Here is a 23,237-nt window from a genome sequence, read left to right as displayed (position 1 = left end):
TTAAATTACTGCAAAGTCAAGTTATCTACGCAAAGCTTTACACTGAATTCCTTTCGGGATGACTAAGCCTAACTTGCACTAGAAGTAGGGCTACAAATAGTGAATATGTAAAAAAGTGCGTTTTGATATTTTAGTGCTAGGGATACGTTATGTTTTTTACCAGAACGTTGCCTCTATATAGCTGAAAGCCCCTTTCATAAAGATAATTTTACTGCCAGGAAAAATGGACATTGGGCAATTATATTTAGACAACACTTAAATATACGCCTTCACTGTCCCTACCAAAAAGAGTGCTTTTGTTCCAGCAGCAGTCGGGATATAGGGAAGTTTTCTCACTTTCAAACTGTTCAAGAAACGTGTCATTTCAAAATCAAATTCTAGTGATAAATTTAACAACAAAAGAGTTTCCTGAATAATAAATTTTCTGACGCAAAGGAGAATATTCTTTATCGTGTACGCACAATATCCTGAACGATAGCGTTGATTAGATCGATTTAGCTTCAAGTTCTTATGCACTGCATTGTTCATATAGAAGCTTGTAGAAATGTCGACGGCTTTTCTTCATGGAGAGCAGTATGAGAAAGAAGTAATCGACGAAACCGATAATTCGATGAATGCTCGGATACGCATCGACCTCAACTTTGCGGAAATTCACTTCCGCACTTTTGGGCGTAGTGATGGGCGCCAATTCCAAGCACAGACATTTACATTAGGTGGGCTGCTTTATTTTTCAGCCCAGCAGCCACCAACGATGCCGCCAGTGCCACCGTCAGTGATACTGCCAAATACCACTACGACAAGCGCGGTCCCTACGACGACAAGCGTGGTCTCTACGACAACAAGCGTGGTCTCTACGACGACAAGCGTGATCTCTACGACGACAAGCGTGGTCTCTACGACGACGACCACAGCGCTGTTCAAGAGTAGGTCTAACACACTCGTTCGCACTTTTCGGGTCTTTATGTTTCATGCCTAGCGTGATACCTTTATTACCATTGCATGAACCATAGCGAGTTCCGAAAGGCTAATTTTAAAGAAAATTTGGACTGAGTAAAAAAAAAAGTGCTTGCTCTCCTGTAATCTAGAGTAGATGTCGTGAAATGGCTAGCGGCAAAGCAGATTGGTTGGAGTAATTACGACGATTACTCACAAGGATCTCACAACTTTCCGTGGTGTGCTGGACGCTGCCGGCCTGGTCACGTAGCGTGGCGCCATCTCTCGAAGAAGGCGGCACAAACCCGCGCCACAGTACTCACGCACTGCTGGCGCTGAAAAGTCAGAGGCAACCCTGTCTCAGCGCCAATATATGACAATGAAGTATATGGTGAAGTGTACCTGCCTTCTGAACATCGCCATTGACAATAACAAATAAAACTTCAGCGCACTCAAGTTATAGCTTGAGAGATACCGTTAACAAAAATGAGGAAGAATGCGGAAGCAATAGTTTTGTAACTTGTTTGGGTAGTTACTACCGCATGTAATGCGGTCCTGTACAAAAGGTTGGGAGGGCGTAGATCGCGCTTTCTTATGTTAGGACTGTTTATACAGATGATCTCGTTTTGTTCTCGCAACGATGCCCGATGCCCGGATAACGACTCTGGGTTTTAGCTCAATGTCGATTGAAGGTCGTCAACAACGGCAGCTAAAATCATTTCATGCTTGAAAAATAGTAAAACACCTAGCTTGAGCTAGCGTTATAGCCACAATTATCACTGTGTTGGTGATCATCATAATGTGCATTATGTCCTCTGCTAAAGTAGAACGGCCCCCCCGTCCCCTCCATCCCTTCCCTCCCAGCTTTGCCTCGCACGCGACGGAAGTCAGCGCGCTTCCTCCTCCCTTCGCTCCCTTGCGCGCGCCGGATTGAGCTACGGTCGTTAGGTGCCCATTGCAAGCTTTTTTGGAAGCACATCACACAGCATGTGACTTTGTAAGGAACATCATGGTGACGACGGAAATCCACCTGAGGTGTTCACATAATTGCCGTCGCACTCAAAGTTTTGCGTTATTTGCACGTCATGGTAACAGGCATATATAAACGAACGTAATAGAGTTCACTCATCCACATTCCTTCGGCTTAAGAGCTTCTAAATGATACACAACAGTTTCTATTTATCTAGTTTATTATGACAATGACCGTAATGAAAGAAACAGCAAGTGAGCAGATGTGCCCACAGCGTTTAGCTGAGTCAAGCAGAGCAGTGGGATACTACGACACAGCATAAAGGGATCAAAAAATGGCGACAATGACCAAATAAGGTGATTTGCCTAAATTGAGAGCAGAAATTTGAAAGTAGGCGGAAGTGAAAATGCGACATTTATAATACATGACTCTGGACCATACGCTTGCTCAAAAATGGGTGAACCTGTGCAGCAAACGTCGCTTCCCGGTAGCAGAATCATTCAGAACATTCCTAACTTCGACCTTTGTTTCTCGAGCTGCTATGTCTTTCATATTGCAAAGAACGGGATTTGCACAATATTAAATAGTAATAATCTCGAATAAAACATGAGTCAAATAGCAATGACTATTGCATTTGTATTATATTTAGAACAATAGTAGAACCTCACTCTTTAGTGAAAAGGCCACCTCGTGAGCATCTATTGAAGTATAGGGCGAAATCGTTTCTGCTAAAATCCACTGACGTAATCTTCAGTGTTTTTAATTATGCACTCAAACACAGTACTGCATGGGGAATCAGGCAGGGGCAGTGGGTAGTGTAACCACTGCCGTCTTTGGAGGATAGATGTTACAGTTGTATTGAAGAGCAAGACGAAGGCGCTCTTGTGCGGGCTGTGGGAGCAATCAGCATTCGTGTACTGCCAGTGCGACTAGACTGTGCCTAGTGCCTTATAATAAATCATCCTATTGCATTTGGCGGAAGGTGCTGCACTCCCCGACCTCACCCTGGAACTGCGCAGCCGAACTTTCACATCTTCTCGACCCGCTACCACGAACGAGGCTTCCAACAATCCGCTTGGAGCGTCTGCCGCTCCTGTCATGTGCGGCGCCGTGCAGCGGCAGCACGGACCTCCTGTTTTTTTCGGATCAGGTGAGATTGACGTAGAAGATTGGATCTCCACCTACGAGCACTTCAGTGATCACAACAAGTAGTATCACCCGACGAAGCTACGAAGCGTCATGTTCAATCTTGCTGACGTTGCGAACCTCTGGTTCCACAATCATGAACGGGCACAGCAAACCTGATCCGCTTTCAAAACAGCATTGGCGGATGCCTTCTGCCGCCCAGCCTTGCGAAAACTCCGTGCTGAACAGCGCCTACGCCAGCGTGCTCAACAGCCCGGTGAGACTTACAGCAGTTACATATAGGATGTCGTGGATATTTGCGCCCGTGTTGATTCCACCATGACTGAAGAGGACAAGGTGAAGCACATCCTCAAGGCATCGAGGGCGACGCATTTCAAATGCTCCTGGCGCGAAACTCTACTTCTGTCGCAGCTGTCGTCACTCTTTGCCAGAGGTTCGATGAGCTGCGTCGACAAAGGGTCCTTGCTCGCAGCGCTGTCGCACATGGCGACTCTGTCTCGGGCCTCACACTTCGCTCCAACTCCACGCCAGCAGCGTCGCTCTCTGTTGAGATTAAGGATTTAATTTGTGAGGAGGTGGCGCGCCAACTGTCTATGCTGCCTCTGAACGATGGACCTTCTCAGCCTCACACATCTCTGGCTGCTCCAATTGGGCGGGAAATTCGCGAAGAACTTGCTGCGTCTTTACCTTTAGTTCAACCCTGCCCACGCGTGGCTGCACCTCTGACCTATGCCGAAGTCGCCACGCAGCCTGCGTCGCCTAAACTCGCGTTTCTAGCGCCAATGCGACTTCAAGCTGCACCTCCACCAGCGTTCCCCTTTTTTCCGTCTCGACGCCCAGTTCAGACTCCTTGGTGCACACGCGACAACCGACCCGTATGCTTCGCTTACGGTGTCGCTGGCCACGTTGCGCGCTTCTGCTGCTAGGGCTGCTCTCGCAACACCTGGATAAGCTTATTCCCACGATACTACCGGGCATGCGATGCTTCCCGACCCAGAGTTCTCGCCACCTTCTCTACGCCCTGTCGGCACCCATCGCTCGCCATCAAAACATCGTCGCTCACTTTTCCCCTTACGTCGCCCTCGGTCACTGAGCGAGGGAAACTGGCTGCTGCAGCTCAGCTGGCACGAACTGCAAGCTTCGCGACTTCTACAAAGCCTGCAAGTCGCCACGCAATTTATTGGACGCTTTGTTCGAAGGAACCGCGGCAATTGGGCTTATTGGTGCTGGGGCTGCAGTTCCTGTCATCGACGAAAAGCTTTGTCGTAACCTCTACAATGTCACAACGCCGTTGTCTGGTATGCTTCTAAGCACTGCGACGGCGCAGCATATAGTGCCGCTTGCTCAATGTGCTGCAAGGGCGGTCATCGACGGCATTGTCTATGTTGTTGAATTTCTCGTGTCGTCTACATGTTCACATGACATCATCCTCGGCTGGGACTTCTTGTCTCACCATCGTGCCATCATCGACTGTGCCCGGGCCGAAGTGGCGCTTTTCCCGCTTGCCGATGTCTCGCTGCTTGACCCCTCTGAAGAAAAAACTTCCAAACTCACTATTGTGTCCGATACAGACATACCACCCGAAATGTGCGTGCTTGTATCCACCTCGCGCTCCACCACGCCAAACGCTACAATACTTTTTACACCGTCGCCTATTGTTCTACGTGGCAAGGCCCTACCTCTCCCATTTGCCGTCCTCACGACTGTATCTGAATTATACGCAATGCTTGTGTGTAACCCCTCTCACTATCCTGTGACGGTACTGCGCGACGATCCACTAGGTCATGCTCAGCCCCTAGGCACGCTTCACATTCACGATGCTTCCGACGACGCGGCCTGTTATGAACTCGACGCCCTCACTTCTCCGTGCTGTGCACGTCATCATCATCATTGTCGTCGTCGTCATCAGGCGTTCTTGAATCTGTCGTCGAAGCTGACCTGCCGCCGCAGTATCACCAGCAATTCCTTGCGCTTCTTCAGCATTTTCGCTCGTCGTTTGATTGTGAACAACCATCTCTGGGGCGGATGGCGACCGTCATTCGCAGCGTCCACACTGGTTCCCATCCTCCTTTACGCCAGCGACCATACCTCGTGTCGGCAGCCGAGCGACAGATCATTAATGAGCAGGTCGACGACATGCTACACCGTGGCGTCATTCGCCGGTCCCACAGTCCTTCGGCGTCTCCTGTAGTATTTGTACGCAAGAAGAGCGGGTCAACACGCTTCTATTTGGATTACCGTCGACTCAGTCAGATCACTCGTAAAGATGTCTATCCGCCGCCTCGAAGAGACGACGCCCTCGACTCCTTACAAGGCGCGGAGTACTTCTAATCTTTGTATCTTCGCTCCAGCTATTGGCAACTCCCGATGGCAGAAGATGACTCTCAAAGACAGCTTTTGTCACGCCCGATGGCTTGTACGAATTTACCGTAACGCCATTCAGGCTCTGCGACGCGCCCGCTACTTTCGAGCGTATGATGGACTTCATCCTTCGCAGCTACAAGTGGTAAGCATGTCTGTGCTACCTTCATGATATCGTGGTGTTTTCGCCAGATTTCCCGACGCACCTTGTTCGCTTGCGCGAGATACCGACCTGCCTCACCTTTGCTGGCCTCCAACTTGACACCAAAAGGTGCCGTATTGCTGCTCGCATGTTAACAATATTGGGTCACATTGTATCGAAGGACGTTGTGCTTCCTGACCCAGCCAAGCTTCGCGCGGGCGCAGAGTTTCCAGTGCCCACTACTCTTAAGGGGCTCCGCAGCTTTATTGCTCTTACTTTCGGGGTTTTGTGCCCAATTTTGCGACTATAATCGCACCACTGACCAATTTGCTTACCGCTACCAACGGCATCAACGCGTGGTCAACTTCCTGTGACAAAGCCTTCGAGCAACTACGTCACCTACATACTACGCCACAGATTATTCGAAACTACGATTGCAGAGCGCCTACAGAGGTACATACGGACGCCAGCGGCATCGGACTTGGTGCAGTCCTCGCACAACGGAAAGACGGCTATGACGAGTACGTCGTCGCGTATGCGAGCCATACTTTAAAGAAGGCAGAAGCCAACTACTCAGTAACAGAAAACGCGTGCTTGGCCATTATTTGGGCTCTCGTCAATTTTCGTCCATACCTATATGGTCGCCATTTTGACACTGTCACCGACCACCATTCCCTTTGCTGGCTGTCTTCGTTGAAGCATTCTTCAGGTCGCCTAGGGCGAGGAGCACCTCGATAGCGCGAGCGGGCACATCCGCTTTGTGTACCGATCGGGCACAAAGTACTCTGACGCCGATGCGCTTTCCCGATCACCGCTGCCTCCTGCTGTGGCTTCAGTGCCTCCATTCTTTGCATCCATGTCTGCCTCCGACGTCAGTGATATGCCGGACGAGCAGCGTAAGGATCCCCTGCTTTCAACTATGCTGAATTTCCATCACGACCCATCCGCCACACCCTCTTCTCGAACACTTCGTCGCCAAGGCACTTGCTTTACTATACGCGACAACCTGCTTTACCGCAGAAATTATTTGCCTGATGGTCGCAAATGGCTCCTGTTCGCGCCGTTCGCGCAGGTGTTCGCGCCGGTGTTCTGAAAACGTATACTCGGGTAAGGCAGCGTTTCTATTGGCACGGCATGTATCACTTCGTGCGCCAGTACGCACGCGCTTGCAGAGCGTGCCAACTGCGTAAAATTCCACAGCGCTGTCCTGGTCAGCTATAGTCGCAGCCCTTCCCGGCTCAGCCCTTCGATCGCGTCAGCGTAGACCTATATGGGCCACTTCCCTGCAGCTCCTCGGGTAACCGATGGATAATTGTAGGTGTCGACCACTTGACGGGCTACGACGAGACCGCCGCACTCCCGGCAGCCTCTGAGCCCGAAGTTGCGTTTTTCAGCTTGCGCAATTTCGTTCTTCGACTTGGCGCACCACCGAACTGCTCAGCGACAGGGTACGTGTCTGCTTGTCGGAAGTAATCCAAGCCCTTCTCGCTGCATGCAGCATCGTTCACTACAAGTCTACAGCCTACCAGCCGCAAACGAACGGCTTGACAGAGAGGTTCAAGCGCACACTCGGTGACGTGTTGACTATGTACGTCGCCTCGGACCACAGAAAGTGGGGCGCCATTTCGCCGTACATCACGTATGCCTATGATACGGCCACACAAGCTACCACTGGCTTTTCACCCTTTTTTCTGCTGTATGGACGAGAGCCCTCGTTTACTATGGACACACTGCTCCCATACCGACTCGACGCTTCCGAATGCACGCCTGTGTCTAAAGCCGCCAAATATGCCGAGGACTGTAGGCAGCTCGCGCGAACCCTTATGACCGCTACTCAAGGTCGTCAAAAGCTGCGGCGTGACAGTGGCGCGCTTACACCAGTTTTCCCGACTGGTTCCCTCGTTTGGTTGTGGGTCCTGCCTCACAGCCCTGGCCTTTCAATTAAACTCCTTGCAAGATATGATGGCCCCTACCGCGTCAAAGACCGTACCTCCGCTGTCACACACGTTCTAGAACCTGTGACGACTTCACCCGAACTTAGGCATCGCGGGTGTGACACGGTTCATGTATACAGACTTAAGCCGTACTGTGACCCCCTCATCCTACCTAAGCCGTAAGTCGCCAGAATGGCTCTCCCGGGGGCAATTGTAGTGAAGAGGAAGACGAAGAAGGCGTTCTTGTGTCTGCTGTGCGAGCGATCAGCGTTCGTGTACTGCCAGTGCAACTAGACTGTGCCTATTGCCTTATAATAAATCATCATATTACACAATAAACAAAAGGCTGGGTACAAAAACGCAGCGAGTTAGAAAAAAAATGAACTACTGAAGCTTTTGAACACAAAACTCCAGTGAGTCTTCAAAACCTAGAGGTGATTTGATTCCTATGAACACTCGATGTATACATAGGTGAAGTTACAAAAGACAGGTGCACAAAATTCTTTGAAAACAAAATATTGCTTCAGGTGTTAGAATCGTCCGTTATCTTTGGTAGACACAACTGGTTCTGGAAGGTCAATCAAATCAATGGATGACAGGGTAACAAGAACTGTAAAACTTCTTGTGATACATGCGAATTTTTTCAAGGCGAACCTAACAAAATGGATTTTATTGAGCCTATATGCATAGTGGTTGAGAAATTAGTTGCGCTCAGTAAACTCATTATACTGCATGTGAGGTGGCATCGAACGCGAAGTTAAATTGCTTAAGTAATGCTAATGTAAGCTGATAAAGCACTGCTAAAATAAACTGCTATAGATTTGCTAAAGTAAAGGCGTCTTCATAAATTTTTTATTCTTATAATACTGTACTTTCTGCACAGATAACCTTATACTGTATAACCATATACGCCATGTACCTTTGTTGCGTGGAGCAGATATGTACGCCATAGAGCACTTACCACTAATTCAAATGCCTTAGAAAAAACAACTTACAAAATTACGCAGGCAACATTCATTTACTTTACGCATTTCTTCCATCGATCCGTGGCTTGCGGCCTTACGCAGTACACGAGGGCTTAAACCTAGCGCGGGAGTTGATTCTATTGACTGGGGCTGCCTTCACAAAATCTGTAGTTCCTATACTCTCTGCTGCAAGGTTTTTTGCAAGGTTTGAGCAGTCCAGCCTTCAATAATTGTATTTGTTTAATAAGGGCAATTCGTGAGTAAACATTGATGAAAGAGCGACTTAAAACTGGAGATATACAGCATAGAGATTCTTCTTAAGGCGAAGCTGTTTATGGATGGGATCCCACACTTTTTTTGAGTCCGTCAACCAATCTGTGTGAGAAAAGGTATCGTAATCAGCAATGGCTTGTGGCCCCGCTCACGCGTTCGTCGTCATCGTCTTCTTCCACAGCTGGCTCCGCTTCTGCGAATCATGCCAGCCTTACCATACTTCCCCCCCTCCCCCCCCCCCCCCTCTTCTTATGCGCTGATGGCACTGGCTTACTGCCAGTCGGTGCAGTAACTTCGGTCTCAAATTCTTTGCCTCAGTATGTCACGAAATGAAAACACGACTGAATATAACGACTGTAGACAAGAATGAGCACGGATGTGTAAAAATAAATGCGTGCGCTTGCCTATCGTCAAAATAACCAATGATCAATACAATCAACACGTTCCTACATGTCTTCAATATTCTGTCTCACGTATTTATCTTTAGTTACAAATATGCGCATGTCATCCACCTTAACAAAGGGACTTGCTCATCATTTTATAGCGAAAGCACTATATGCCCCATTTCCATAAAATTAGGCGGTGGCATGACCAAAACCTGGGGCCAAAAGTGGCCGATGACGCGAAGGGTAAAAACACGTCAATACAATTTCCGATACACATAAAATCTCTCAGTGGCTTCCACAACCCGGCATCGTGTCTTCCCTTTATGGAAAAGCTCATGCAGCACCTTTGATGTTGTGTGGGTCACCGTCCTCATCCTTTTCTTTCATGCGCTGATGATCCTTTAGTACGAAATGCACCGCTGCGCTCCGAGCATTCATTTCTTTTCGGCCATTCCCCCATGTCGGCTAGGAGCCACATACGTCACAGGAAACAACAACAACGACACACTCGATACAACATCATCAGTATAAAATGAGATGTACCACAGCAATCTCGTCTCAACAGGAATGCTGCAGAAATTACAAAGTGGACAACGGCATGCAGATGAATACCTAAGCGAAAAGATTTCACCAAAGCAACTATAACAATTGTCGCAAACCCACATGTAACCAGTCTTAGCATTCTTCTTTTTTTTTTGTCGTACAGAGTCACCGGAAAGGAAAAACAAATATAGGTCGCTAACAAAATGTTGCGTCATACTAGGTGACAACATTCTGTGGCACTGTAGCTTCTAACTTGTCGCGGGTGAAATTCAACTGCAGTGTCTAAATTCTGACACACAATTTTTTTCCGCCGTGTCATTACTGTAATTGTTTATCGCATTCAACAATAGCATTGCGTATTCTTAGCGCTGGCAGTAATCGTTGTGACCCGCTGCATGCTCTCAGAGAAAGCCGGCTAGTTAGAATATCCATAATTTTCCGATGCGAGACGGCAACATTGCAGTGACGACATAGCCTCCCCCTAGTGATATATATGCGCAGACATAGAACTTCGGGCGGTAATTAGTGTACAGGCGTGCGGCGAGCAGGAATGTTCAATAGAATGTAAGTTCATTACAAATAAACAGATAATTGAAATGATAACAAGGAAAGAGCCACCGCATATTATAAGCTACTGCTCTGAGAAGCACGACAGAGTCGGCGGGCCCCTTGTTTGGCCACAGCGGAAGCCTCTTACAGGAATTAAAAAAAAATGAAGAATAATTTTTCATGCACACATAAACCTATGCATACAAATCCAGATGCAAATACTTGCGTTAAAAAACGAAAAATATTAGTGACATCGCAAACGGTAGTAAACAGCAGAAGAATGACATGGCCTTTACGCATAACCCAAATTTAGACCGCATACTCGTTCTATATTCAATACCATATGAAAGAGAAAGCAGTAAGTGTGGAAGAAAGTGTGAAACTACACAACATTGCAATATACAAAGGAAGGCTCATTCTAATGAATGGCCAATAATTGTTTCAACATTACAATAATGCACTCTTATCATTCTCATTACACACATTTGAAGATAGCCCAGCACGTATTGGTGGGCTAGTTAGTTCGCCATTATCGATTGAACCGCAGCGCACGTGTTGATGCATAGACGAACATACCGCATAACGATGAGAGACGAACGATCAAGGAGCTCTCCTGTCTTTGTGTTTTAATGATCATCTATGTCCTAACAAGCGCAAGTGAGGTTACACTAAATCGGCACCTTTCACGTCATTCTCGCTGCTTGCTAGAAGATGTCAAAGCAAACTGTGCTAACTTGTACGGTGCCTTACAAGAATCAGAGTTAGAATGGCGGTGAATTGCTTGTCACCCCCATGGCGGAATCTGGAACGAGACGAGTACTGCAATGGCGATCTGCAGGCCATAACTACTGCATGCGGCTGAATTTTTCGGCTTGATTTGTCTTTTGCTAGCACGCAGCAGTGAATTCCAGAAGCGCTACCTCCACAAAAGAATACGTCTTGACAATTATTTTTAGAGCCGAGCATTCCTGTGAGCACTCCCAGACTTTTCTAACCGCTGTTTTGTGGTGCTGTTCTCATCCAAAATAGCTCAGACTTAAAAAAATATCACTTTATTACGCATCCGATGATGGAATTGAAATTCGGTACCCAGGCCCTGTTACGATCGGCCAGCGAGGGTAGTGGCTTTCTAGTCTCACCTGCACCACTGCGATGAATCGCGCCGTGAACCTAACAATGCGCCTCCCTCACACAGGGCTGTTGCGACAGCAAAGCGAGACACGCTTCGTGGATCGAGTATTGTTTCTTTGGTTCACTGTCGCCGTCAGAGACGCTCGGAGCAAGAAACTCCGGGAAAAGGGTGCTGTACGGCATTTGCTCGCCGACTCCGGTAACCGCTGTGGTCGTTTTACGGGCTCTCCAGCTAAGTGCTGATTTATCCCAGGAACCAAGACACGCTAGTTTCAATCAAGCGTCAGAATCCCTGCCTACGAACTCCCCTGCATTCAGTGTGCTTACTGAAAAAAGGTGCGCGAGTGATTGTGGAAACCTCTCCCCAAAGCGGATCTTTGACGACTTCGGATGCTTCAATCGAACGGCAGAGTTAAATGGCCTCGGAATCTGGGGAGCACGGAGAGGACTTAAACGGACGTTTTCGGCTTCTCAATATGCTCCACTTTAGCCATGCAAGACTGATGAGATGTAATGTTCTCCACTCTTCATGTAGATACTGTAAATAAACCCAGTACTCCTTCTCGATAAGAAAATGTTCCTCGCTTCAACAACATCCTTAGCGTGAATAAATCGGAGGACGGCATGGGTCTGTCTACCCCTTTTGACATGCCCAGCCCCAACTCTTACAGCACGTAGCCCGATGCTCTAACCTTTAGGGCACAACCAACCCTACACTTCTATCGTCCCAACATGCAGTCAGTCTTTGGAATGGTCGCCGCGTTAGTCACATTGCGTAACATGGGAGCGCGAAAGCACGTGAATCCGAGGAGACCGCATTGTCCCTTATTTCCAGTCCTTTGTTATTAAAGCATGCCATGACTGCAACCACATACCTGCCCCTTTAGACAGCCATACAGACACTAATTTTTTCAGCAGGTCATTCGACGGCATGATGTGAATATTTTTTTGTCTTCTCATATCTGTCCCATTCAGACGTTGCTTTTCTTTTTTTTAGTTGTATTTGCTGGTCTAAAACAACATTTAAGTTGTGCGAGTAACAATCTTTATCGCAGGTTCATTTATCTGGTAGTTGTATTCCTCTGCCCTAATTTGTATACTTTTCTTGTGGGTATTATACAACCCCCCCAACTTTCTAGTGAATTGTGTGCCCTAAGGGTATAATAAATAAATAAATAAATAAATAAATAAATAAATAAATAAATAAATAAATAAATAAATAAATAAATAAATAAATAAATAAATAAATAAATAAATAAATAAATAAATAAGAAGGGCGTGTATTTGTCCAGCTTGTAACGTGAATGGTGTTGTTTGGGCAAAAACCTTTGGCATGACCTTCCAACGATATTGCAATACCACGAGAGGTAATACGAGTTTCATCCCTCTTTACGCAAGACCCGCAGCGGGGGCTTACCGGTTGCGGTGCTGCGCTGCTAAGCACGGGGTCGTGCTATCAAATCCCGGCCGCGGTGGCCGCATTTTGATGGGGGCCAAATGCAAAAATGCCCTTGCAATAGGGGCACGTTAAAGATCCCCCTGGTGTTCAAAATTAATACGAAGGCCCCCACCACCACGTGCCTGATAATCAAATCGTGTTTGAAGCTCGTAAAACCCTTGAATGGAGTACAGATAAGCCCTTTATACGCATTTATACAAAGTTTCGCTGTATGTAGATAGCAACAAGGTGCGTTAGGTCTGCCATAATTTTTCTTATCCAAACAGGATGGATCTACCGTCATTGACAATGCTTTGCTAGCTATACCGTCGTCACTGTTTCATGTACGCTGACGCTGGCTGTAAATTGAAACGGTATCTAGTATTTTTTTTGGATGGGATGAGGGGGTGGGGACTCATTTGTTTTTCATTCGCCATTGCAAGTTGTCCACTCTGACGAATTACAGAGAATCAAATTCATCTCGCCGCTATTTGAATGTTTTTTTTTTTTCAGAGAAGCCTTTGTTGGTGTGCCACTTGCTGTCTCCAACTCAATTTGACGGAGTCAGACGTTCTGAGGTGATGAGTCAAGTGGTGCCTAGACCCACGTTTTGTGACTACACCATCCTGGACTTACCGATGCTACCTGGGACGATCTATTCAGGTGCGTATTCTGCAGTGCTGTCAGTGCAATCAATGCCTCACTTTTCGGACAAAACTGCAATTCTTTTTTTGCTTTGGCGAATGCTAGCAGCAAGAAAATAGTGTATTTGCGTCCGAGCCACCATCGTGCAGCCTTGCTAAGCTCCATTGTGGCTAATGAAGTGGTACTCTCCCAGGAACTTTCTTAGTTATCGGAACAAATCATGGTCGCGTGTAGCAATGTCATAATGCTACATGATGTGCACCCACTAAATGTGCGTGGTGCCATGGGCTGTATATTGGCTGTCATTGTCTCTGATGAAGAAAATCCCTGTGGTAATGAAGCAAAACGGTTTTTCTTCTGCACACTTTGTACACATCGGAGAACCTTACAGTAATGCTCCTCGCTGTCGATGGCCGCAGCCCTGGGGAGGAAATTACTATTTATAGTACTGCTTTCATCTTAAGAACAAAGTGTTGCCATGACTTCAACCGCTGATGAGCCGTATCTTTCGGCATTGGGTTTCACAGACATCAGGCTCCCTTGAACTTATTTTAATCCCTTAAGTATTGTCCTGTGGCTGGCCATCCTGTGACCATGCTGATTCTCAAGTCTATAGAGGAGATAATTGTTGTAAGTTTTGTGTTATACAAAAACAAATTATTGAAATGCGTTGTTCTACGACTGCGTTCACAGGCTCCGCTATCATCTTGTTTGACAAGGCACTTTGAGTGCAAAGCGAAATCAGCGCACCACAACATTATAGCCAACAAGAGGCACATCAAATATCGAGCCAAGCAGAAGGTGCTTCTGTGCGCATTTTACGAGAAATCCGCGCTAGAGTTGAGTGACTTTTGCATATATATATATATATATATATATATATATATATATATATATATCATAAGTAACACACAACAATGTCACCGAGGACAGGATAAGGGAAATCGACAGCAATGCTTGGTTGAAATCACGAAATCAAAAGTAATTGGAAATGAAAGTGGTCGGAAAAGCATTTGGCCGCAATCGGGATACAAACCCACGTGTTCCCATTACACGGGCTATGCTCTTACCAGTTCAGTTGCCGTGGTGCCGTTTTCCCCACCACTATCAGGGGCGTTGATATTTATCTAAAGGGACTATCCCAACTGCGGCCTGTTGTTTTTTCATCCAGTTTCATTTCCATTTATTTATCATTTTCTTTTTCGATTACGAACGGCAGTTCAGTTCTCTTATGCTGTCCTTGGTGCAATCGTTTTTTTGGCGTTTTCTGATATGAGCAATATAAAATGGGCCACTCAGTGTCCTTTCTTCTCGCGCATTCTTTAGCGAGAGTCTCGAATCCGGCAGCTTTGATGCCTTGGGGTAGCTTGTGTTTTTTGATCGGTTTCATTCACCCAAACGTTCACGTAGACGTTACGCCTGCAGCAGAAAGGATGTTCCGTAATCGCCATCGAAGCTGTTAGTGGTGGCGCTGGCAACACTCACAGGGTTAGTTTTAGTACAGAAACTTAAGTACCCCCGAAAGTGAATGGCAAAACAGCGCTGCGGTAGCTGAAATGGGAAGAGCACCGCATGCATCGTGCGAAGACGTAGGCTCGTATGCCACCTGCGGTCAGTTTTTTTCATCCACGTTCCACTTACGTATCAGTTCTTTATTTTATAAGGTACGCCGCTTAATTTCTCGTCTTCGGTTGTAGGTGTGATTGTTTGTTGGGTATTTATGACTAAGAAAAATCGCGCGCATCGGATTCCTTTCTTCAGGTTCATATATATATATCAGAAAAAAGTGGTTAGGGGTGCAAGCATATACACAAAGTGAAGTAAATGTGCAGATGAAGCGATTTCTTGACTTTAAGTTGGGGCGCGGCTCATCAGCAGATCACAATTTATACCGCGAGTGCAGTTCATATACCTTTGCTTGTCCAACGTATCCAATATACTTACATGAAAAAAGAAGAAAATAGGGGAACAAATTTCATGATGATCGTCGCAAACAAACGCAAATGCGTGTCTAAAATATGGCGTTTGCAAACACACTATTTGAACCACAAAGCGTTGATATACACAAAAAATGAAGTCGGAAAGTGAATTCTCAGGTATATGCATATATATATATATATATATATATATATATATATATATACATATATATATATATATATATATATAGAGAGAGAGAGAGAGAGAGAGAGAGAGAGAGAAACCATTTATTTGTCATGAGATTGGGCGACTTCCTCGCAGTGTGGAGCGCTTGGTTCAGCGCCCTATTGTCTCGCGCCACTCCGCGTGCCAATGGATCATCCATCCATGGAACCATGGATGGTTCGATCAATATAGAACAAATCTCAATTTCAAGCAATACTTAAAGCAAAAAAAATTTTGCTGCCATAAACACTATGGCAAAATTTGTGTAAAGCACCAAACTATACATCATAAATGGCATAGCCAACAAATTGGTTCGTTCATTAGGAGGGCCAAATTTCTAAGGATAATTAAGAGAGGCCTTTCACCAAAAACTGCTTATTAGCCACTGCTCCCTTTACTACAGCTGATTAAAAATGGACAAAATGGCCTATTAACTTTATTTTTACAGAGGTGACCTACAGCAAAAGCTGCAAATTTATGTAATCCACGTGTTTAGGACTTGTGCTGTGGGCAAGAACTGGTTTCAGAAAGATGCATTATGCAACAGTGCCAGAGATGATGATGAACTTTGAAAAGACGTCAGTTTTGGTGTACGTTTGTCGGCCTACTTGCCATTAAGGCAGCTTAGTAAATTTATGCCAAATGCTATGTATGAGAGTACATTGTATTGCTCTTAAAGTGGTAAAGCTTTATCAAAATAGTTTTTGTGTTACGCAAGAAAAAGAATCATACAAATGGTCTCTTGTATTTTGAAAATGTGCATCGCGTTTCGTCTAATACACATAGCTTCCTGGTGGCTAAGGCAAAATGCTTGGGCTTGAGCTTCCCTGCACAGATAGCAGGGAATCTAAACTGCTTCGAAGTTTCGGCTACAAGCCACTTCACTCAAAAAGACGCCGCCTAATTACAGGTATTTACCTTAATCTTTCTGTCGGCTGTCAGCCTGCTTGGCATCATCACTAAGGCTGCGGACTCCCTAGTGAACGTAGTCAGGACAGGGTGGTGGTAGGATGCAGGGGTAGGAGCCGCCAGAGTGTACCTGGAACGAATTTGCACAAATGTTTTTAGTCCTACCCATGTCACGATTTACAATAAACATTGAGCTGTCTGTGTAACATGGCTACCAATACAAATAAGGACAAACAGGTCCTACGACACAACTAGAACCAATAAAAAAAGAAACAGTAGTTATGTTTATAAAAATCCAAGCAATGAAAAAAAAAATGTGCAACCGAATTGTGCATGGAAGCTCGGTTGGAACATCGGCTCATACCATGAAGTGATCTGCTAGTCAGTTGCAGGCCTGCCACCTTAAAATGTCATTGTAAATTTTTTTACATGCATTATTTTAAGCTGCATTATTGCAAGTTCAATATCTTTTAATATAAGTACATCACCAAGCTAATTCAATTAACGAATTCCAGTGGTCATTAATGCAACAAAGTGCAAGCTCGGAATGAAGCTGGCCAAACTGGGCAGTGAAAAATAACAATGTGGTTCTCTACATCTTGTTTTTCTGGCTTTCGCTCTAGCATTTGAATATACCAGAATTTTGACTTTCCTGATATTTCACCTTGCTAATTTTTATTCCATAATGCACAATATTTCAGCAAGAGCAATAATGCTTTCTTTTTACCGTAAATAGTGATAAAACAAGAAAATGTACTTTAGCCAACGTTTTGAGAAGAAAGTTATCGTTCTCTTTGTCGAAACATTGGCTCCAGCGATGCTCCTTGTTCTATGGCCCTTCATCATTTCAAGTCTCCGTCTTCTTGTGTACCTGTGTACTTTCAATGTTATGTCAATGAAATTGCAATAACGGATCATTAGTAAATGTAGCTGACGAGGAACTTGGGCTTGTTGGTAGATAACGACAGAGTAACTGCGCAACATTGAGATACGGACAAAGGAAGCTGGTATGTGTTGTCTCCTGCAGCCATGTCTCCCCTTTGGGCGATTACTCTGTCTCAATTTAAAACTATTACCCTTTGCACAATAATACTACAATGAACAAAGAGTGGAAAGTGCACACATAAATTAACACAAATAGCATCATATGCTAATGAGATATGCGACAGTGCCTGCTACGATTTGTCTCACCCGTAACGTGTTAGATAAGATGGCAACTTCTGGCTGTTGCCATTTCTTGAATACCTAAAATAACATACATTACAAAATTATAAAAATACACAGGAGAACAGCAGTAGCCGTGGACATAACGCATTGTTTTGTACAAGAAGGTAAACTAATCTCTGATAAATGGCAGGCGCAATTTCCTTTATTAAGTCAGTAGAAAAATACACCACACTTCATTTCATTAAATGCTGTGAGCGTTTCTTGGTACAAGGAAAAAGGTACTTCTTCACGGAAACAGTAAAATATTAAATAGCCTTCTAATTTTACAAGATACGCTGCAGCGACTAAGCCAACTACAGCTGCATATACTTAAAATAGTTGTATGCACATTAAAATAGCCAAGACTCATTCTGTTTGGCAAATATACTGACTAACATAAAACCACAAATGAACGGAGAAATTTTTTCATAAAACACCGGACTCAATATAGTAAATCCAGAAGCAATATTACAAATTCACCACATAACACAGCCAGGTTTTGTAAAGCCTACTAGGATTTACTATATAAATGCTGCAGCAAATTCATGCTTTTAAATGTTTACAACCATGAAAAAAAATTACGTAAAAAATAATACATTATATATAGGCTTAGATTGTGAGCTCATGTGTCTTCTACTTACAGTCAAATGCACATGAAATTTGTTCTGTTTCAGCGCTTTGAAAGCGCTGAGTCTGTACGCTTGTGCATGCAGCCGTTTTACCGCTACGAAAATATCTGTGCTACCACATTGCCTGACACTACCATACAGCGTTGTATCGCTTTTATTATTCGCGGTAATATATCTGAAGCGCTAGTAAACCTTCAGAATACACAAGCTGTCTTTCCGACGACCTGCCAGCGACAGTCACACTGGTGCTAGTTATGTATCGTTATGTATCTGCACTTCAATTTACGCAGTACTTGATATTCTAGGGATTTTTCGATGCGACAGGCCACTCGACACTAGAGTCGTTAAGAACGGTGTTTCTCCCCTGGCAGTACAGATTTGCTATAATTTCAGATGCTCTCCTGAGGCTTCCGTCTGCAAGTAGTATATTCGCATACATACGCGCACGCATGCCTAAGAAACGTCTGTGAACTACCAAGAGAAACGTTGCGCAAAATGTAGCCATACCCGAAGGGCTGAGTACGCGCAGTTTGTAAACTCGGAACAAAACCTGATATGCTTACCTGAGACGTTAAGAGAAATATGGCATACGTCATTCCCCGCTGGTAGTCTTTTGTGTGCACCTCTTTGCACTGCGATCTCCCATATCACAAGGGAAGATGCAGTGCAAACCGCAACACTTCGGGTACTTGTGACGGTCCGGTGAGCTGCACTTGCTCGATGTCGGCAAATACGAAATCGGCGGCACGCTGCCGCTGGCGGCGGTCCCCCTCGTCGAAATCACACAGCACGGACAGAAGCTCCCACTGTAACTTGCCGCAACGCCTGGTTGCAGTCGGGCCTAACGCTGCGCTTTCAGAACCACTAAACAACAGCGAACTCGCGCATGATGAACCGCAACTGGAAAACGGCGTCATGCTATTGACGGCTTCGTCTTTGGATAATTTTGTGCGCGCACAACTGCGCAAAACCCTACTTCCGGTTTTCTTTCCTTGCCTTGAAATAAAAATTGTTTTGCTCACTGATAATTTTGCATCACGTAAGTAGTGTTCATAGAATGAAACGGCCATGAATTTAACGTGCGTCTTCAAATACCCACTATGTTCAATTCGCAGAAGCAAAATTTGCTCGTCCAAGAGTGGTTGCGTTTGAAATATCTATCGTTGGGCTGTCGGAGCGTGCTCGAAGTGTGAAGACGCGGCGTAATTGTCCTTAATTTGCTTAGCTATGACGGTGCGGCTACCCTTGATTTCTGTCGAGCGCAGTTTGCGCCGATGTAAGGTAGCACTACAAAGCCGCCCAGGTTACTGAATAATCCAGTGCACCTGAAGCTGTCAGAACTCCGCTATTTGCTCCACAAGTTCTTGCGACTCTGTGCCGCTGTCACCAAATGCGAGCGCAGTCATTTGGCCGAGATTTAGCAACACATTTTCTAGAAATATCGTTCACTACTATGCCACGACATGGAGAAGCAGCGTGGTTGGTCCTTAGCAAAACTTTCTTCTTATTGCGAATTGGGCAATAGCAATCTTATGGACACACTTGCCGAAATATATCAGTCGGTGTTGCCGTTAGCTTACGTGTAATGTGCGACAAGATCCTTTCCTGCGCCGTTGGCTGTGTGCGTTAAAGGGAAGCTGAAAGGTTTTCCAGAAAAAATGAGTGAACATGTGTGCATAATGGTTTTTAACCCTCCGAATTCGAATATCATATCGAAATTGAGCGAAGGAAAGCGCAAATATATTTTATTTCGACGAAATGTGCAGCAGCGGACACGCCCAGCTCGCGCGTCTCGTTTCCGCCTGTGATTGGTCGGGCGACCCGTGACGTCAACTTTAGCGACCGGCCGCTGCCGCTCCACATGAAGCGCGGTGCCAGGTAGTTTGGTGCCGTAATGGAAAATTAAGAGGTAATGGAAAATTGAGAGAGACTGCGTTTTTCTGAAGAGTTCGGCGTTGCTCCCTACATGTACGAGCCGATTACAAAGAGCCGGCCTCTCGGAGAAGCAAACGATGCTGGTGCGAGCAGTGCTTTCGACGAGAACGAAAGCGAAGTCTTGGGATCTCCTCGTGTTGGAAATGCTCTTTGGTGAGTATGTTTTTTGCAAAGCGATCTAGTGATCTCGCCGATCTTTCGCCGATCTAGTGAGCTCGTTTGCGGTCAAAGAACTGCAGTGTTGTGTTCCTGCATGCCTCCTCGTGGAACGTAAGCGGGGATGCGATCGTCGGCATTTGTGCGCTGTCCAAAGCTGTCGGCAACCTACAAAGACGGTTCAAACGCGTGAAAAGCTTCCCGGTTCATGCAGTACGTGTAGTGACCTTCATCTGTGCGCCATCCGCACACTACTCGTAACCGAAGTCGTAAAGGCGGCGAATTCCGTCGGCTACGTGAGACGGTCGGTTTCTCGCTGTGCGCGAGAGACGGGGGGAGCGTAGCGTCCTGGCGTGCGCCGGCTTTCCAGCACATGCAAACTCTACATTTGCACTGCGTTATGGTAGCTGCGTGCAGGCTGTTTTACAACACACGTGCAAATAGAAAATTCGCGGCGCTTTGCGACGAAACCTGCGTCGAGGGCGGGAAATAAACATGCACCTTCACGTTCAGCGTGCTAACATGAAGGAGCTCGCAGTAAATCAAAATCCAGGTTTGGGCGAGTTCCTGTATTCATAAGGCCTTCCAACACCAGTTATGATCAGTCAGTCCGCACTCGTGCCGTCTTTGCTTTCGTTGCTCCGATCTTTTCGTGCTGCGTTTAGAAAGCCTGCTAGTAGAAATTCTGGTGATAATCGTCGTCACGGAAGTGGTTGGAGCACAGCAGTGTTGTTCTTGAGGGATTGAAATTCTTTCGCTTTACAGCAGCCTCCCACTTCCTTAAAAGCGTCTTGTCTTGTGGGAAGCAATGAAAGACAACATCGTCACGGCCGCTGTTGTTCGTGCAACCGTAGGCTGCACAGAAAGACGGCATCATCGGCCCACCACATCAGTTGATGCTGCGCACGTTGACCACCACTCTACATACACACAGACGCACCAACAAAGAAATGCAGGGTCGATCGAAGCAGATTACGACGGCACGCACGCAGAAACAAGCACGGTCAGGCACGGTCGCGCAGGCTGCGAAGGAGCTAAACACTAAAGTTGACGTCACAACACCGCGGTTTCCGGTCTCCGCTCGCATCGTCAGCGTCAGCAGCAGCGCGCGGCATTTGACGGAGGGCGGAGCTACAGCGCAATTTCAACCGACGATTACGTCGCTCCTATTTGAAAAAAAAAACCAAATTTGGCCTACATGGTTTATAAGGTTTCCGCATCCGTATATGAGCGTCTTATTGAATTCGACAGACTCTTCAGCTTCCCTTTAAAGGAAATGTTCGAGGGTGAGCCGAGATATATAGTGCCTGGATGGGTACCCCAAGTATATATATGTGGTCACGTGATAAAACGGGTGCAAGCCGGGGAAGGGAGGCGCTGGTTTAGCACGCTCCTCCACTGGCCGTTGCTCTAGTCAGGTCTGGCGCTTCTCTCGCTCTGTATTGGAGAAAATTTCCGATGGGTGCAAAGCTGGGGGCGCTTAGATCGCGCCATTTCAGGTTTCTGAGAAGCTTTGAAGGACGAGGCAGCAGAAGCGTTCTCTTCGCTCTGTTTGCGCCCTTCATCACGCCTACGCTGTGACAGCAAGTGCTCGCGGTCACTGAGTGAGATCTGTTCATGTTTGCACGTGCGCGCGTGACCACGTGCTTGCAAAGTTATGGAGTAAGCGAATGTTTGCTGCAGTTTATTCAGCCAATGAAATTACGTACCTTTTTGGTTCGCGCAGTTGTTCGTCCAGTAGTACATGCAGCATTGGGGGAAAACTGCTACATTTCTGTTTTTATATTTGTAGGGGGAGTTCAAAAGCAGTGCAGCATACGCTAATGTTTCTTTGTGGGTCGCGGAACGCAACGCACCGCGGTCGCCCAGTGGCTCTGGTGTTGCGCTGCTGAGCTCGAGGTCACGGGTCCAAACACGAGCGCGGCAGTCGCATTACAATGGGGCAGAATGCGAAAACGCGCGTATACTGTGCATTCCGTGCACGTTAAATAACCCGAGCTGCTGAAAATAAATCTGCAGTTTTCTATTACCGCACTTCCTAACAAGATCTTGATTTTGGAATCTAAATCCTCAAAATTTAGTTTTACGTAGCCGAATTACATTTACACTCGACACTGTTGACTGCGCCCACTGAACTTGTTATCTCATTGCTGTGCTTTCTTTAGTAGCCAACACTTTTCTTTAGGTTTACTTAAGGTCAGAATCCGGCGTGACAAATCCGGGTGTTCCTTAGCATAGGAAACCAGCTATCGCTTAGGTGTGTGAGATATTAACAAACATGGTCAAGGAAAATGGATAATTAAAGTTCGATGTAATTGCAGAAAATGACTAGGACGAAAGAATAATACACCGCATTACAACCAGGACAGGAACCCGAGTGCCTGCCGAAAACAGAAGACGTTATCTGGCATTTCTTCTCCTGCATTATAATCTTTCTCTCGCCAGACTCATCTCGAATATCAGAGGAGTCACGATCTTCCACGACGACTCTTCGTGTGCTATTGAGAGTCAAACGACCCATACACAAATGTTTACTCTTCTTTTGTGACTCTACTCGCGCAAAAATGGGTCTTCGGAAGAAAAAAGAGAGTCAAGTTGTCGTGACTCACTTTTTACTCTCTTTTTTCTTAGAGTGTGGGTAGTTTTGTTTGACTGAAGTGCTTTTTAGGGTTCGGCATTTTTTTTTTAAAACCCGGATTGGTCAGAACCGATTATTTTGAAAGGCAAGACCTGTCTATAAGGAATGCTAGTCTTGCAATGTTTGACGTGACTACTATTGAAGTGAAAGTTTTGATATTGGTCGGTCGGCTTTTTTGTTTAGGTCAGTAGATAGCTTACCAT

The 23,237-nt window shown here is 45.9% G+C and overlaps 1 protein-coding gene across 8 annotated transcripts in view; it reads left to right on the top strand.

Moving 5' to 3' along the window:
• LOC139059131 (probable maltase-glucoamylase 2) overlaps positions 1-23,237 on the top strand; it is a 113,636-nt gene that overhangs the window by 15,027 nt on the left and 75,372 nt on the right. For all 8 annotated transcript variants that reach the window (XM_070537081.1, XM_070537079.1, XM_070537078.1 and 5 more), the window contains 2 exons: positions 735-923; positions 13,285-13,434. In XM_070537081.1, coding sequence (XP_070393182.1) covers positions 735-923; positions 13,285-13,434 — 339 coding nt within the window. The remainder of the gene's footprint in view (positions 1-734; positions 924-13,284; positions 13,435-23,237) is intronic.

The sequence above is a fragment of the Dermacentor albipictus genome, chromosome 4, assembly GCF_038994185.2.
Source record: "Dermacentor albipictus isolate Rhodes 1998 colony chromosome 4, USDA_Dalb.pri_finalv2, whole genome shotgun sequence".
Classification (NCBI taxonomy): Eukaryota; Metazoa; Arthropoda; class Arachnida; order Ixodida; family Ixodidae; genus Dermacentor; species Dermacentor albipictus.
The sequence above is the reverse complement of the archived record's forward strand: the minus strand, read 5'-3'. Positions and strand labels throughout refer to the sequence as shown.